The sequence below is a fragment of the Aquarana catesbeiana genome, linkage group LG13, assembly GCF_042186555.1.
Source record: "Aquarana catesbeiana isolate 2022-GZ linkage group LG13, ASM4218655v1, whole genome shotgun sequence".
NCBI lineage: Eukaryota > Metazoa > Chordata > Amphibia > Anura > Ranidae > Aquarana > Aquarana catesbeiana.
The window spans coordinates 116540805-116556902 of NC_133336.1; the positions used below are offsets into that span (position 1 = coordinate 116540805).

The 16098-nt window shown below is 42.6% G+C and overlaps 1 protein-coding gene across 1 annotated transcript in view; it reads right to left on the minus strand.

Annotated features, from left to right (window-relative positions):
* PRKD1 (protein kinase D1) overlaps nucleotides 1–16098 on the minus strand; it is a 246404-nt gene that overhangs the window by 35866 nt on the left and 194440 nt on the right. The window contains exons 7-9 of the mRNA XM_073609487.1: nucleotides 15380–15503; nucleotides 14552–14629; nucleotides 1057–1333 (exon numbers count right to left, since the gene is read on the minus strand). Coding sequence (XP_073465588.1) covers nucleotides 1057–1333; nucleotides 14552–14629; nucleotides 15380–15503 — 479 coding nt within the window. The remainder of the gene's footprint in view (nucleotides 1–1056; nucleotides 1334–14551; nucleotides 14630–15379; nucleotides 15504–16098) is intronic.

The window sequence follows — 16098 nt, forward strand, 5'->3', positions numbered from 1 at the left end:
GGGAGGGGGGAGTGCTGTGCAGGACAGGAGTCTACTATTGAGGGGGGTCAAGTCTGTGATATGGGGGGGTCAAGTCTGTGATGGAGGGGGGTGTCAATCTGTGATGGGGGGTCTGAGATGAGGGGACTGTGACGTGCACAGGAGGCTGCGATGTGGAGGATATCATGTGGAGTCATAGCACCAATATGACACTCGGACCTCCACTAGAAGAAATTTTTTTTGACCGGACCCCTGTGAAATTTAATTCACTACCCCTGGTCTAAACAAAACATTCCACTGAGTCTAAAGAACAGAACTGGTTAGATCTTTAAAAGAAGATATAGCAACATTTGTCTCATCTGCGGAACTGAAAATCGAAATAAGGTGATCTCAAAACCCCACGCAAAATAATTGGCTGTGTATGCCTGTCCTGGTTGAAAAGTATATAGAAAGACAAAAGTTTTTTCTTCATTTTGCATAGAGTGGGGAAAGGTGAACACCCATTTTTTTTTTTCCTATCTGTGTGCCATTGTTGAGACTTCCTGTTCAGTCTTGCAGACAGGATTGGAAGGGAAGTGTCCTATTGGGGAGATTTCCCTTCCCTAAGGTGAGCTATAAGAAAGCTCCACAAAGTGAGGGACAGCTGTCACCAGAACAAAACCCCCCAGTTGCAGCGACAAATTAGAAGTATGCATTTCACTCTCAGTCTCAGAGAAAAAGTTCACAGGACAAATAGGAGCGGGTAAATTTCCCCGGTGGGAACACAGACAGCAAATAAAACATGGAAGGGGATCTGTTTCTCCTGTCAATAAAGTGTCAAGGAAAAGTCTGGTTAGAAAGAGTACTGACTGTCTATGAAGAGCGAACATTGTCTCCCACACATAGGCTGGCATAAGGCAACAAATATAATGCCAAGGAACACCTATGAAGGACAAACAAATGCTTCCTCAGTGCTTACAGAGAAAACATCGAAGGGTTAGGTTCAGTGTATTATTTTTCTGCCTTAAAATAACCTAACATTTTACGCACAATAACTAATGCTTTGGTAAAGATTTAGACAATAAAATAAGGACATACGGTGTTGGCTACTTGCTCCATTTGCTCCCTTAGGATTGACTGGCATCAGTGCATGCTGTATGGCGATTTCCCACATTCGTGCCACTTCCATTCCTACACCGCTGTTCACCACGCTATTATTTCCCGTCTCAGGCGCTGTCAGTGGAGGAAGGCTTTCCCCCACATAATATACAATATTAGCAGTCGTAATTTCAAAACAATGGGGATTTGCACCGGGTGGAAGCAAAGAAAGGTTTTTAGCAGGTTCTAGGCAGAGTATCTCAGAAAGAGGGATTTCCTGTTGAACAAGAAGATAAGTTAATTACTTTATGCAATTATATAAAACCTACTGAAGTCAATCAAATGTTTAAACAAAAGAAATAATGATCCGGTGAGACCATTTTTCTATAAGATAACAGATTTATATGTGAATTCCGCTCTGTGTGAGAATATAAACATGCCTGCCCTTTCAGAGAAAACTTATTAGTTTACTGGTAGATCTCTCTCAGATTAAAAAAGCTATTGTGCGTGATTGCATAACGAAGCAGGCCCAGGAGGGGCAAATACAGTGGATATAAAAAGTCTACACACCCCTGTTAAAATGTCAAGTTTCTGTGGTGTTAAAAAAAAAAAAAAAATACAAAGTTAAATCATTTCAGAACTTTTTCCACCTCTAATGTTACCTATAAACTGTACAACTCAGTTGAACAACAAACTGAAATCTTTTAGATGGAGGGAAGTAAAACTAAAATAATATGCTTGCATAAGTGTGCACACTCTTAAACTAATACTTTGTTGAAACACCTTTTGATTTTATTACAGCACTCAGTCTTTTTGGGTATGAGTCTATCAGCATGGCACATCTTGACTTGGCAATATTTGCCCACTCTTCTTTAGAAAAACACTCCAAATCTGTCAATTTGCAAGGGCATCTCCTGTGTACAGCCCTCTTTAGAGCACCCCACAGATTTTCAATAGGATTCAGGTCTGGGCTCTGGCTGGGCCATTCCAAAACTTTGATCATCTTCTGGTGAAGCCATTCCTCTGTTGATTTGGATGTATGCTTTGGGTCGTTGTCATGCTGAAAGATGAAGTTCCTCTTTATGTTCAGCTTTCTAGCCTGAAGGTTTTGTGCCAATATTGACTGGTATTTGGAACTGTTCATAATTCCCTCTACCCTGACTCAGGCCCCTGTTCCAGCTGAAAAAAAAGCATGTTGCTGCCACCACCATGCATTACTGTGGGTATGATGCCCTTTTGGTGATGTGCAGAGTAGTCCATACCTGGCGATGAAACAGCTTTTGATTCAACTGTCCAATTACTTTCGGTCCATTAAAAAAAGGGGGGATGGCTATTCTTAACCTCCATAGCGGAATTCCCGAGTGTGGCTCGGGGTGAATTTTCAGTACCAAAAGCGGTAACCCTGAGCCATACTCAGGATGGCATTGCAGGATCCAGGCAAAGTTACTTACCTTGTCCCCAGGATCCTGCAATGTCTCTCCACTCTATGTGCGAGCCGTCCTCCGCCGGATCTATCACAGTGCCGAGCTCCGTTCCGTGCGAGACTTGCGACGCACAGGAACGAAGCACAGCGCCAAATTCAAAAAGTTAAAAACACATACAGTACACTGTAATCTTATAGATTACATTACTGTGTCACATTATTTAACCTCCCTTTTGTCCCTAGTGGTTTGTCCAGTGCCCTGCATGCAGTTTTATATTATAAATACTGTTCTTTCTGCCTGGAAACTGGAGATTGTCCATAGCAATCAAAACTGTCCTTTTACATCAAAAGCGGTTTTAGACCAACTAGAAAACAGCGATAGTAAATCAGAATCACTTGCAGAATTGAGCGACAGTGATTCGTGGGGAAATTCGTCATCAAACACTGAAAGTAATGACAGCGAAAATTCTGCAACTGAGCAAATTTCAGTGTTTTTGATTTGATTACATTATTGAATCATTTTTATTATTGTTATATTATTATTTGTTAGAATTATTTATAGTTATTTATATTATAATTTATGATTATAATTTCGTGTTTCAAACTTTATCATACCCGGGATGCCTACTAGACTCTTGTTTGGACAGATTTAAGTGTTATTCCTAAGAATTACAGGCCTACAAAAAAAAAAAAAAAAACACATTTCAATGCAAAACATTGTACCGCTTTGAGCATCAAAAATCTGACATAATCATACTGCCAGAGAGGTTAAAGTGGAGTTCCACCCAAAAATGGAACTTCCGCTTTAAGGGAGGGGACTCCCTGACATGCCACATTTGGCATGTAATTTTTTTTTTTTTGGGGGGGGGGGGGGGGGGGGGGTTTATCCTCTTTTTAGAGGGTCCCAGATCCCACTTCCTCCGCGGCACCGAAAGGGAGCTCACCTCTCCCCCTTCCCTCTCGGCAATCATCTGGGACACGTCACAGGTCCCAGGTGATTGCCCGGCCAGTCACGGCGCGCGGCTCGTGCATGTGCAGTGGGTGCCCTGCTATGATGCCAAAGCCGGGCGCCCAAAGTTACAATGCTGGCGCCGCAGAGAGGAGGGGGACATGAGCGGGGCTTCGTCCCCCCGCATTGTTGGACCCTGGGACAGGTAATTGTCCGATTATTAAAAGTCAGCAGCTGCAGTATTTGTAGCTGCTGACTTTTAATTTTTTTTTTTAAGCAGAACTCCGCTTTAAGAGCTATAATTCCTAAACCCTTCCTCCGATTTGGATGTACATACCCTCAAATTAAACCTGAGAGTGTGCACTTTCAGCCCATATCCATTATATAACCATAGCTTGAATATGTTTTGGTAAATTAATGAAAAAAATAGAATTGTGAACGTTTCCAAATATATATGGACCTAACTTTAAGAAGGTCCAGAAAATTACTATAAAGAATTGGAGAGAAACGCAATTTAATCTTATACATAGAGTATATATCCCCTTTATAATAAACCCCACTTCCTTGAATGCAGGAATATGTCCTAAATGTAAAATTACATAGACCTACATTGGCACATTGATTGTCATATGTTAAAATATGAAATGTCATATTTTTGGAAGATGGTCTTTGTTACAGGTATGATCACTATTTGCCTACTGGGCACTTTCACCGCAGGGAGGCTCTATTGTGCGAAACGACATACCCCTACGTCGTATCGTGCACACTCCCACTGCACGGCAGGGGACATGATGTGCGGGTCCAGCGGCTGCGACCGCTCCTCAGAGAGGCAGAATGGGGATCTGCCTATGTAAACAAAGCAAATCTCCGTTCTGACAGGGAAGTGCAGAGAGATAGACTGTTCCTACTGATCAGGAACAGCGATGTCTATGTACTCCCAGTCAGTCCACTTGCCCCCCCCGTTAGAAAGCACCTCCCTAGGACACACTTAACCCTTTGATCGCCCCCTAGTGTTAACCCCTTCCCTGTCAGTGTCATTTAGTTAAAAATGCCATAAATCTATGCCCTATCTTGTAGATGCTATAACTTTTGCACAAACCAATCAATATACGCTTGTGATTTTTTTTTTTTTTTTACCAAAAATAAATAGGATACATATTGACCTAAACTGATGAAAAAAATAGTTTTTACATTTTTTTATTGGATATGTATTAAACGCAAAAATGAAAAAAAAAATTTTTTTCAAAATTGTCGCTCTTTTTTTGTTTATAACGCAAAAAGTAAAAACCACAGAGGTGATCAAATACCACCAAAATAAAGCTCTATTTGTGGGAAAAAAAGGACATCAACTTTATTTGGGAACAGCGTTGCACGAACGCACAATTGTCAGTTAAAGTAACGCAGTGATGTATTGCAAAAAATGGCCTGGTCATTAAGCGGGTAAATCCTTCCAGGGCTGAAGTGGTTAAGCCTCGTCCGCTGTTAGTTGCAACCTGACCATGACCACTGTTTACCACTGATGAACTTGTTTTTCTGCTCCATCCCAAGGTTCCCCCGTTTATTTCAAAATCCTAATCATGCTCACATTTTGTAATACTGTTTTGACTTTTAATTGAAAAGCCTGGCAGCTTACTGGTAGGTTACTTGTGATGGGTATAATGTTTACATATTGTTTAAAGAATGTGTGTTACCCCAATATTTCATACACCTGATGTATGCATGTTGTACCATGTACTTGTGTTAAAAAGTATGCTGTTCTCTTAGTATTGCTTTCTTTTGTGTAAAATACAGTATTTCACAAAAGTGAGTACAGTACACCCCTCACATTTGATGTGACAACAATGAAGAAATGACACTTTTCTACAATGTAAAGTAGTGAGTGTACAGCTTGTATAACATAGTGAATTTGCTGTCCCCTCAAAATAACTTAACACACAGCCATTAATGTCTAAACTGCAGGCAATAAAAGTGAGTACACCCCTAAGTAAAAATGTCCATATTGGGCCCAAAGTGTCAATATTTTGTGTTGCCACCATTATTTTCCAGCACTGCCTTAACCCTCTTGGGCATGGAGTTCACCAGAGCTTCACAGGTTGCCAATGGAGTCCTCTTCCACTCCTCTATGATGACATCACGGAGCTGGTAGATATTAGAGACCTTGCCCTCCTCCACCTTCCATTTGGGGATGCCCCACAGATGCTCAATAGGGTTTAGGTCTGGAGACATGCTAGGCCATTCCATTACCTGTACCCTCAGCTTCTTTAGCAAGGCAGTGGTCGTCTTGGAGGTGTGTTTGGGGTCATTATGTTGGAATACTGCCCTGCGGCCCAGTCTCTGAAGGTCATGCAGCCCCAGACCACGACACTCCCACCACCATGCTTGACTGTAGGCAAGACACACTTGCCTTTGTACTCCTCACCTGGTTGCCGCCACACATGCTTGACACCATCTGAACCAAATAAGTTTATCTTGGTTTCATCACACCACAGGACATGGTTCCAGTAATCCACGTCCTTAGTCTGCTTGTCTTCAGCAAACTGTCTGCAGGCTTTCTTGTGCATCATCTTTAGAAGAGGCTTCCTTCTGGGATGACAGCCACACAGACCAATTTGATGCAGTGTGCGGCGTATGGTCTGAGCACTGACAGGCTGACCCACCACCCCTTCAACCTCTGAAGTATTGCTGGCAGCACTCATACGTCTATTTCCCAAAGACAACCTCTGGATATGATGCTGAGCACGTGCACTCAAGTTCTTTGATCGACCATGGCGAGGCCTGTTCTGAGTGGAACCTGTCCTGTTAAACCGCTGTATGGTCTTGGCCAATGTGCTGCAGCTCAATTTCAGGGTCTTGGCAATCTTCTTATAGCCTAGGCCATCTTTATGTAGAGCAAAAATTCTTTTTTCAGATCCTTAAAGAGAGTTCTTTGCCATGAGAAGCCATGTTGAACTTCCAGTGACCAGTATGAGAGAGTGAGAGAGCGATAACACCAAATTTAACACACCTGCTCCCCATTCACACCTGAGACCTTGTAACACTAACGAGTCACATGACACTGGGGAGGGAAACCAATTGGGCCCAATTTGGATATTTTCACTTAAGGGTGTACTCAGTTTTGTTTCCAGCGGTTTAGACAGTAATGGCTGTGTGTTGAGGTATTTTGAGGTGACAGCAAATTTACACTGTTATACAAGCTGTGCGCTCACTACTTTACATTGTAGCAAAGTGTCATTTCTTCAGTGTTGTCACATGAAAAGATATAATAAAATATTTTTAAAAATGTGGGGGTGTACTCACTTTTGTGAGATACTGTATATGGTGATTCTGCAAGTCTCCCCCCTACTTTCCCATTCAAACTGATCACGCTAGGCATGCATGAGAGCACATCTATGCCAGCATGGACAGTTTCCTGGCTGTACTTTGAGAACAGCCTGCATGTCCTCCACTGCTCAGACATATGCTGACACAAGGGGCCAAACTGAGAAGTGAGAAAGTACAAGGGAAGGCATGGGTTGCTGAGGAGGGGTAAATGCACCTGTTTGTTCTCAGTGGGAAAAATACAAACTTACTTCCTGGTGCCTACACATTAGATCGGACATGGAAAATAATTCTGTCTACTAAAGTAAGCAGAAAATAGAAATATATAATTTATCAGAATAACCTACAGATAGTTTGGAGGTTTTAAGTTTCTTTAAGTACAGTATGTAAAGACATTCATTTGTAAATGCTAGTCTGAAAAGTAACTTTCATGAGACGGCTGCCTGGAAGTGCTAAAGATACAGGTGCATCTCATAAAATTAGAATATCATCAAAAAGTTAATTTATTTCAGTCATTTAATTCAAAAAGTGAAATTCATATATTTTATAAATGTGTTAGTGTTACACACAGAGAGATACATTTCAAGCATTTCTTTCTTTTAATTTTGATGATTATGGCTTACAGCTAGTGAAAACCCAAAATTCGTTATTTTAGAAAATTAGATTACATAAGACCAATAAAAAAAAAAGGATTTTAAATACAGAAATGTTGGCTTACTGAAAAGTATGTCCATGTACAGTATAGTATGCACTCAATACTTGGTCGGGGCTCCATTTGCATGAATTACTGCATCAATACGGTGTGGCATGGAGGCGATCAGCCCGTGGCACTGCTGAGGTGTTAAGGAAGCCCAGGTTGCTTTGATAGCGGCTTTCAGCTTGTCTGTATTGTTGGGTCTGATGTCTCTCCGTCCTCTTGACAATACCCTACATCAGGGGTCTCAAAGTACCGGTCCATAGACTGGTTACAAATGGCCCACAGGCAGGGCCGATCCTAGGCGGCAGTGGCTAGGAGTTTTCGTTCTCCTCTACCCCGCATGCTGCTGCAGCCCATCGCACAACACAGCACAGCAGAGCGGAGGGAGCATCCGCCCATCGCCCCAGCCACCTGTTCTGTCGCGAAATGCCCCCATCGAATAGTGCCCGGGCTGAAGGGCGTTTGCGCAATGCATGCACTGTACGTAATATCACAACAGCTGATTTTACCATCAGCTGTTGTGATGGTAAGACGACGCAGGTGCACAATAGCTGACAGAACTTTTTTTTCCTGTCAGATTGTGCCCCGCGCTCCCGTGGAGAGTTGATGTCCATGATGGGCAGATTTCTACACGTTGTGGGTGGACTCATGGGCACTTGGGGTGGAATTACATGTCCAGTGCTGCAAAAAAAAATAAAACTTTCTGATGGGTGGATTTCTACATTTCTTGTGGGCGGATTTATGAGCACTTAGGGGCGGAATTAGATGGCCAGTGCTGCAGAAAAATAAAACTTTGTGATATTCTGCCCCAAAGTACCCATAAATACACCCACAAAAAATCTGCCTATCAGAAAGTTTTATTTTTTTGCAGCACTGACCATCTAATTCCGCCCCAAAGTGCTCATAAATCCGCCCACAAGAAATGTAGAAATCCGCCCATCACAAAGTTTTGTTTTGCAGCACTAGACATGTAATTCCTCCTCCAAGTGCCTATAAACCCGCCCACAACGTGTAGAAATCCGCCCATCATGGACATGAACTCGCCGGGGGAGTGCGGGGCACAATCTGACAGGAAACAAATTCTGTCTGCTATTGTGCACCCGCGATGTCTTGCCATCACAACATCAGCTGTTGTGATGTTACATACAGCACATGCGCCCTTTAGCCGGGCACTATTCGATGGGGGGCATTTCTCGACAGAACACCTGGACGAACTGCGTATGCACCATACGTAATACCACAACAGCTGATTTTACGATCAGCTGTTGTGTCGGCGAGACGGCGCCTGCGCACAATAACCAACTGAAGACATTTTTCAGTCAGATTGTGCCGAGGCACGTTCATGTAGGTGAGAGGCGGAATTTAACATGAAGGGGGCGGATGTTTTCATTGAAGGCCAGTGCTGATCTAACATGAAGGGGGCGGATGTTTTCAAGGATGGCCACTGCTGCAAAGATGAGGGCAGAATTTTAAACGTTTAGCGAGCCAAAAAGGCCATCCAGGAAGAATAGCAGATAAAGATTTGTTTAGCAGATCTGTCTGGGCATCGTTAAAAATTCCACCCCCATCTTTGCAGCACTGGCCATCATTGAAAACATCCGCGCCCTGTATGTTAAATTCCGCCCCCCACCTACATGAACACTCCTCGGCAGCGCGAGGCACAATCTGACTGAAAAATATCTTCAGTCGGTCTCAGAATCCATGAATCAGACCGAGACAGAAGTACAGTTAATCACACTTGTTTAATAATAATAAAAAGGTAAACAGAGTAAGCATAGTCAATACATAGCCAGAGTTAGTAACCAGATCGGGTAGTCAGCCAATGCCAATGTCAGAGGGCCAGAGATCAACGTAGTAGTACAGCAAGCACGATCAGGAGCCAGAAGGAACGTCAGCTGAGTAAGTCTTCAACAGGAATGCAGGAGAAAGTCTCTGAGATGTGACCAAAGGCGAAGGCAGAGATGAAGTGAGCTGGACGGCTTTAAGTAGGCAGGACTGACGAGCAGATCATCAACAGCTGAGTCACTGTGGAGAGAAAGGAGTTGGCAATTAGCCAACAGCTGAGCAGCCAGATCAGAGAAGGAAGGGCTGACAGTCCAGCCCTGACAGTTGGCTATTGTGCGTAGGCGCCGTCTTGCCGACACAACAGCTTATCATAAAATCAGCTGTTGTGCTATTACGTACAGCGCATGCGCAGTTCGTCCCGGGCACTATTCGATAGCGGTACTTCTCGATAGAACACTGGCCCTGGATCCAGGGTCCTGCTGCCACCTCAGGGTGGAAGATTGTGGCGTTCTCAGGGTGCCCTGCCACTAGGCCTGTGATGAAGCCAGGACCTGACAGGAGGAGAGGACTCGGGAGGCAGAAGATCAGTCCACCAGCTGACTGCCAGGAGGAGAGGTAAGTGAGCCATCACACAGAGGCTGAGCAAAGTCCTTAGTTGCGTGACTGGGGTTGAAACTTGTGAAGAGGGGGTATTTGTGGAGTGTGGGGGGGGGGGGGTATTTATGAAGTGGAGTGGGGGGGTTATTTGTGGAGTGTAGGAGGTAATGCTGGGGTTTAATAACATTTTTCCATGGGGAACAAGCGTTTTTCCATCATCTAGAGGACCCCTTGGGAGGTCCCCATGGAAAAATATATAAGAAAAGCAGACTAGTAGTGTCAAATTCACATTAAAACCAAAAGCCGTCCAGCTCCAGACTGCTGCCCGTTGCTTCCGGGATCAGCGAGGATAGTGGTGACGTCAGCACGCCGCTCCTCCCTACGCCGTTTCGACAAACCTGCCTTCTTCCAGGGGCACCTGGAATTTGACACTACTACTCTGCTTTTCTTATATATTTTTCCATGGGGAACGAGCGTTTTTCCATCATCTAGAGGACCCCTTGGGAGGTGACACTTTTGGGATCCGCTTCCAGCAGAGACCGCAGGCTGGGGGAGACAGCCACACGCTCACACGATCTCCCTAACAAGAGATCACTTGATCTGGTAAGGGGCAGTTTGTCTAAAGGTGGAGGAACTTTCCTGTCATCACGCTCCTCAGGATGAAAAAAATCACATGTCCCACACCGCCTGGATGACTGTTAAATTCCTTCTCTGAAAGACTTTTTCACTAGTGAACTTTTTATTCTATGAACTTCTCTTGCTCCATTAATTTTTGAATTGGAATGCTCATGTTCAGTGTTTTATTTTTATATTTGACTCATGATGATTATTTAATTTTAATTGATATTTTTTTTTCACGTTTTTTTCACTATTTATAGTATATGGGTGCACAACCTGTAGATATCAAGGTTATCTTTTTTTTAATACACTTAAGTGGAAGCGCAGCTATTTTTTTTTTGTATATGTGAGAAAAATATAAAAGGTGAGAAAATGTGAAACGTGAAAAAGCATAAGTGTAAGTGAAAAAAATTATATATGATGATATGTGTATATTCTAATGAATTTTATGTGTGTATAAATATACATACACAATGGTACATGGGTGTATTAAATGTGTAAAAAAAAAAAAAAAGGGAAGAAAAAAGGGCTGAAAAAAGAAAGAAAAAATTGTGCATACCTTACGTGTATGTGTATCCAGTGAATGGGCTGTGTGTGTTTCCTCCCTGGTGTCAAACACATAGTGAAATGGTAAGGCAATCAAGTTCACCTGCTTAAGTAATCCAGGTATGGGGCGGGTCACCGACCAACATCATGCACAACGTCGAATGAGAATCGGAGTCCACCACCGGCGTAAGCGCCAAGTGGAGCCCCGCCAACCCCATCTCCGGTGTGAGATGGACCAAGGACGTCCCTGTATTGCGGCATCAAAGGACGCTGCAAACAGGTCATATCATGATGCCGATGCGCAGGAGGGCCCCCCCCACCAACCAGGTATTGGTACTTTTGGCAGTGTGGGCAGGAGAGGCACAGAATCCAAGTTGCATGAGGTCCAGTGTGAAGTTTTCACAGTCCGTGATGATTTGATGAGCCAGGTCATCTGCTGGTGTTGGTCATAGTTACATAGCAGGTGAGGTTGAAAAATGACACAAATCCATCAAGTCCAACCTATGTGTGTGATTATGTGTCAGTATATCCCTGTATGTTGCGGTCGTTCAGGTGCTTATCTAATAGTTTCTTGAAACTATCGATGCCCCCCGCTGAGACCACAGCCTGTGGAAGGGAATTCCACATCCTTGCCGCTCTTACAGTAAAGAAATCTCTACGTAGTTTAAGGTTAAACTGTGGTCCACTGTGTTTTATCAAGTCCAAAGTCAGCGCCGCCCTCTACCAGGAAATTCTAAAGCATTTCATGCTTCCCTCTGCTGAGCAGCTTCATGGAGATACTGATTTCATTTTACAGCAGAACTTGGCACCTGCCCACAGTGCCAAAAGTACCAACACCTGGTTTATTGATCATGGAATCACTGTGCTTGATTGCCCAGCAAACTGGCCTGACCGAAAAACCCCAGAGAATCTGTGGGGTATTGTCAAGAGGAAAATGAGAGACACCAGATCCAACAATGCAGATGAGCTGGAGGCTGCCATCAAAGCAACCTGGGCTTCCATAACACCTCAGCAGTGCCACAGGCTGATCGCCTCCATGCCACGCTGCATTGATGCAGTAATTTATGCAAAAGGAGCCCCGACCAAGTATTCAAATCCTTGGTCTTATGAAATAATAAAATTTTCCGAGATACTGAATTTTGGGTTTTCACTAGCTGTAAGCCATAATCATCAAAATTAAAAGAAAGAAATGCTTGAAATGTATCTCTCTGTGTGTAACACATCTACAGTGGATATAAAAAGTCTACACACCCCTGTTAAAATGTCAGATTTCTGTGATGTAAAAAAAAAAAATGACAAAGATAAATAATTGCTGAATTTTTTCCACCTTTACTGTGACCTATAAACTGTACAACTCATTTGAACAACCTGAAATATTTTAGGTAGAGGGAAGTAAAAATAAAAAAAGTAAAATATGGCTGCACACTAATACTTTGTTGAAGCACCTTTTGATTTTATTACAGCAGTCTTTTTTGGTATGAGTCTCAGCATAGCACATCTTGAGTTGGCAATAGTTGCCCACACTTGCAAAAACATTCCAAATTTGTCACATTGCGAGGGCATCTCCTGTGCACAGCCCTCTTCAGATCACCCCACAGATTTTCAATAGGATTCAGGTCTGGGCTGGTATTTGGAACTGGTCATAATTCCCTCTACCTTTACTAAGGCTCCTGTTCGAGCTAAAGAAAAACAACCCCAAAGCATGATGCTGTCCCCACCATGCTTCACTGTGGGTATGGTGTTCTTTTGGTGATGTGAGGTGTTGTTTTTGCACCAAACCTAACTTTTGGAATTATAGCCAAAAAAGTTCACATATTTTCCCACATGCTTTTGGGAGACTTCAGATGTGTCTTTGCAAAATTTAGCCAGGCTTGGAAGTTTTTTTTCGTAAGAAAAGGCTTGCATCTTACCATTTTACCCCATAGCCCAGACATATGAAGAATATGGGAGATTGTTGTCATATGTACCACACAGCCATTACTTGCCAGTCTGACTGATACCCTTTTAACAATGAGATCCCTCTGATGCTTTGGAAGCTCTCTGCGGACCATGGCTTTTGCTGTAGGATGCGACTAAGAAAAAGTCAGGAAAGACCTACTAGAGCAGCTGAACTTTATTTGGGGTTAATCAGAGGCACTCTAAATTATGGCAGGTGTGTACTGACTCCTATTTAACATCTGTTTGAATGCGATTACTTAATTGTGAACACAGCTACAACCCCAGTTATAAGAGGGTGTGCACACTTATGCAACCAGATTATTTTATTTTTACTTCCCCCCTCAACGTTTTCAGTTAGTTTTTCAATTGAGTTGTACAGTTTTTAGGTCACATTAAAAAGTGGAAAAAGTTTTGAAATTATTTATCTTTGTCTCATGTTTTTGAAACCTGACATTTTGTCAGGGGTGTGTAGACTTTTATATCCACTGTATATAAAATATATAAGTTTCACTTTTGAATTGAATTGCTGAAATAAATTAACTTTTTGATAATATTCTAATTTTATGAGATGCACCTGTAAATGCTAAAGGGAAGGCGGTCTTGAGCAGAATTCACCAGGCACTCAGCAAATTTTGCAGCGGTTTAAAGGCCAATGCCAGTGAACTGGAGCTTAGCTTTATACAGCAAAATTGAAAACAGCACTTGCAGTCAAATACAATTTTCATAGAATAAAACATGGAGACTACCATTGTTTACTTCTATTAACATCCTTCACAGAATTCAAGATTATAAAATTTTAACAAAGACGTTTTCTAAAATGTTTTAAGGGCCACATACATATAAAATAAGGATATACGTGTATGTACACCCATGCAAATAATTCAAATCAGGTATTTTAGTGAAGGGTACTGCTAATGCTAAAGCATGCTAAAAATAATTTAGACAATTAAGCACTTGTGCATTTTTCTTAATTTTGCACCATTATGACATGCCAAGTCTTCTCCTCACAAATGCTCTTTTGGCTGAATTGGCGCACGCATTGTCTCACAGATATACTCCAAGTTCTTCTTGTGAAAAGCCCTCTCAGAAGGGCGAAGGCAGTTTAAAAAAAAAAGGGGGGGGGGGGGGCATATTATTGCCCAAGGTTTTGGAATGAGCAAGTTCATATATGTGTGATTGGCAGGTGTCTGAAACATTTTGGTCATGTAGTAAAACAATGCAACCTTGAATCATCAACTAAGCACCAATGTCCAATGATCTTAATTTAGAAAGGCCAGAATGGTGATGAGTGCATGTACCTTTATACAGGGCCACAGACCTCTGCACTTACCTTTGGGGAAAAAAACGATCATAGGAAAAAGTCTGAGGCCAGGTTGTAGGTTTCATTGAATATCCTATTATTTTCCTGTGTGATTTCAGGTGCACCTGCTATTCATGCAGACACACGCCTACAGAGCACTGCATGCTCATCTATGCACCTGTCATATGAAACATAGTGCTGATGGCTGTTGGACTGTTCTTTAACCTCCAAATACTGCTTATTTTGTATGATAGGAAGTAGTTTATAACTGCTTGAAATCAATCCCCCCCCCCCACAGTATGTTGGTGCAAACTTCCCCATTACCTTGTAGTACTTGCTTCCAGTATCATTCTGAAATAAGGTTATACACTTGCTGTCCAGTCTCCAGTAATGCCTCTTTCTCTGCCATAACGGAGGGACAAAAAATAAAGATGAAATGTTTTAAATTAACTGATTTTTTATATCAATTTGAGCATTTACCTATGGTTCAAACTGAATACGGCTTTGAAATCATGCAAATTCACTTGAACCCGCACGATTTCAAAGCGGCATGTCAATGTCACTTCAGGTGCGACCTGGCTGACATCTGTTCATGCACAGATGTCTACGCAAAACGCACCTGAAATCGCCAAAAGTAGTGCAGGAACTACTTTTTCAAATCGGTGCAGCAACGCAAAGTCGGCGTTGCACCGATATGAACAGTTCCATTGCTGACAATAGGTGTGAACGTGGGCTTAAATCATGTGGGGAAACTCTCCAACAGGGAGGCAGTCAAAAGCTATTTTATTAGAGCGCAGGGTCTGAAATTCTGTCTAGGGATGAGTTGTGGCATGTTTGAACAAGACTCTGAACTTGCTGGAGCTACCCCACCAAAAATCTGTCATAGTGGACACACTATCATAGGAAGCAGAGGCATTCCCATCTTTGCAGATGCACATATGCAAGGGGCATGTATACACGCAACTGCGGGGTGGGGAAAGCCTCCACCACCTAATTTGATAGCTTCTGGCGGGATAGCTCAGGCTGGTTTGGACTCGGAAAAAACACAGACAAAAATAACCTGACTGAAATTTTAACTCCAGCCCACCCACTCGAAAACTAACAAAAATGGCTAGGGTTACCTTTTCAATATTAAAATACATCAATTCTCACCATAGTATCTTTACTGGTATAATGCACCATCCAGCTTTCCTTCATAACACTGCTGCTTTTCCGCTTTGTGTGTTTGACAGACTGAACCACTCTCATCAAAGGAATGTTATTACTGGCTGAAGGGCTGAATGAAAAGAAAATACCGAAATCAACATATATTGCATGGTTTATCTTTGAGAGCACAACAGTAGTACTCTAATTTCTGAGCAAGGTTTCATTCCACTCACCACATCATTATAGAGATGACTAAGGACATAATAGTATTTGATTGGACTTCTGCTTTAAAACTAAATCTAAACCTGCCTTCACCCCCATTCTAAGCCCTATACTAAACTATCCTGTAGAGGAGATATGTCTATACTTACCTATTCTCTGGACACTCGGGTCCAGTCACATGATCTCCCCAGTGGCTGACTTCAGTGAACAGGAGAGACTGTCAACAACAGTTGCAATGCTTATGAGGGGAAGTCACCCATCGGCTTACTATGGGGCATCCATTGTCAGCTTTCCTTCCTCTACCCTGAGGGCCAGTTCACACCACATGCAGTACAGTGCGTTTTTTTGTCTGCATCAAAAACGCATGGAAAGTAGGTAATATGGTTTTCAATGGCACAGTTCACACCAGTGCTTGCAGCTCCAGTGCATTCCTGTTCCAGAAAAAAAAGCAGAACATGCTGCATTTTTCCTGCACTGGACTGTACTGAAACGCTGAAAAAAAG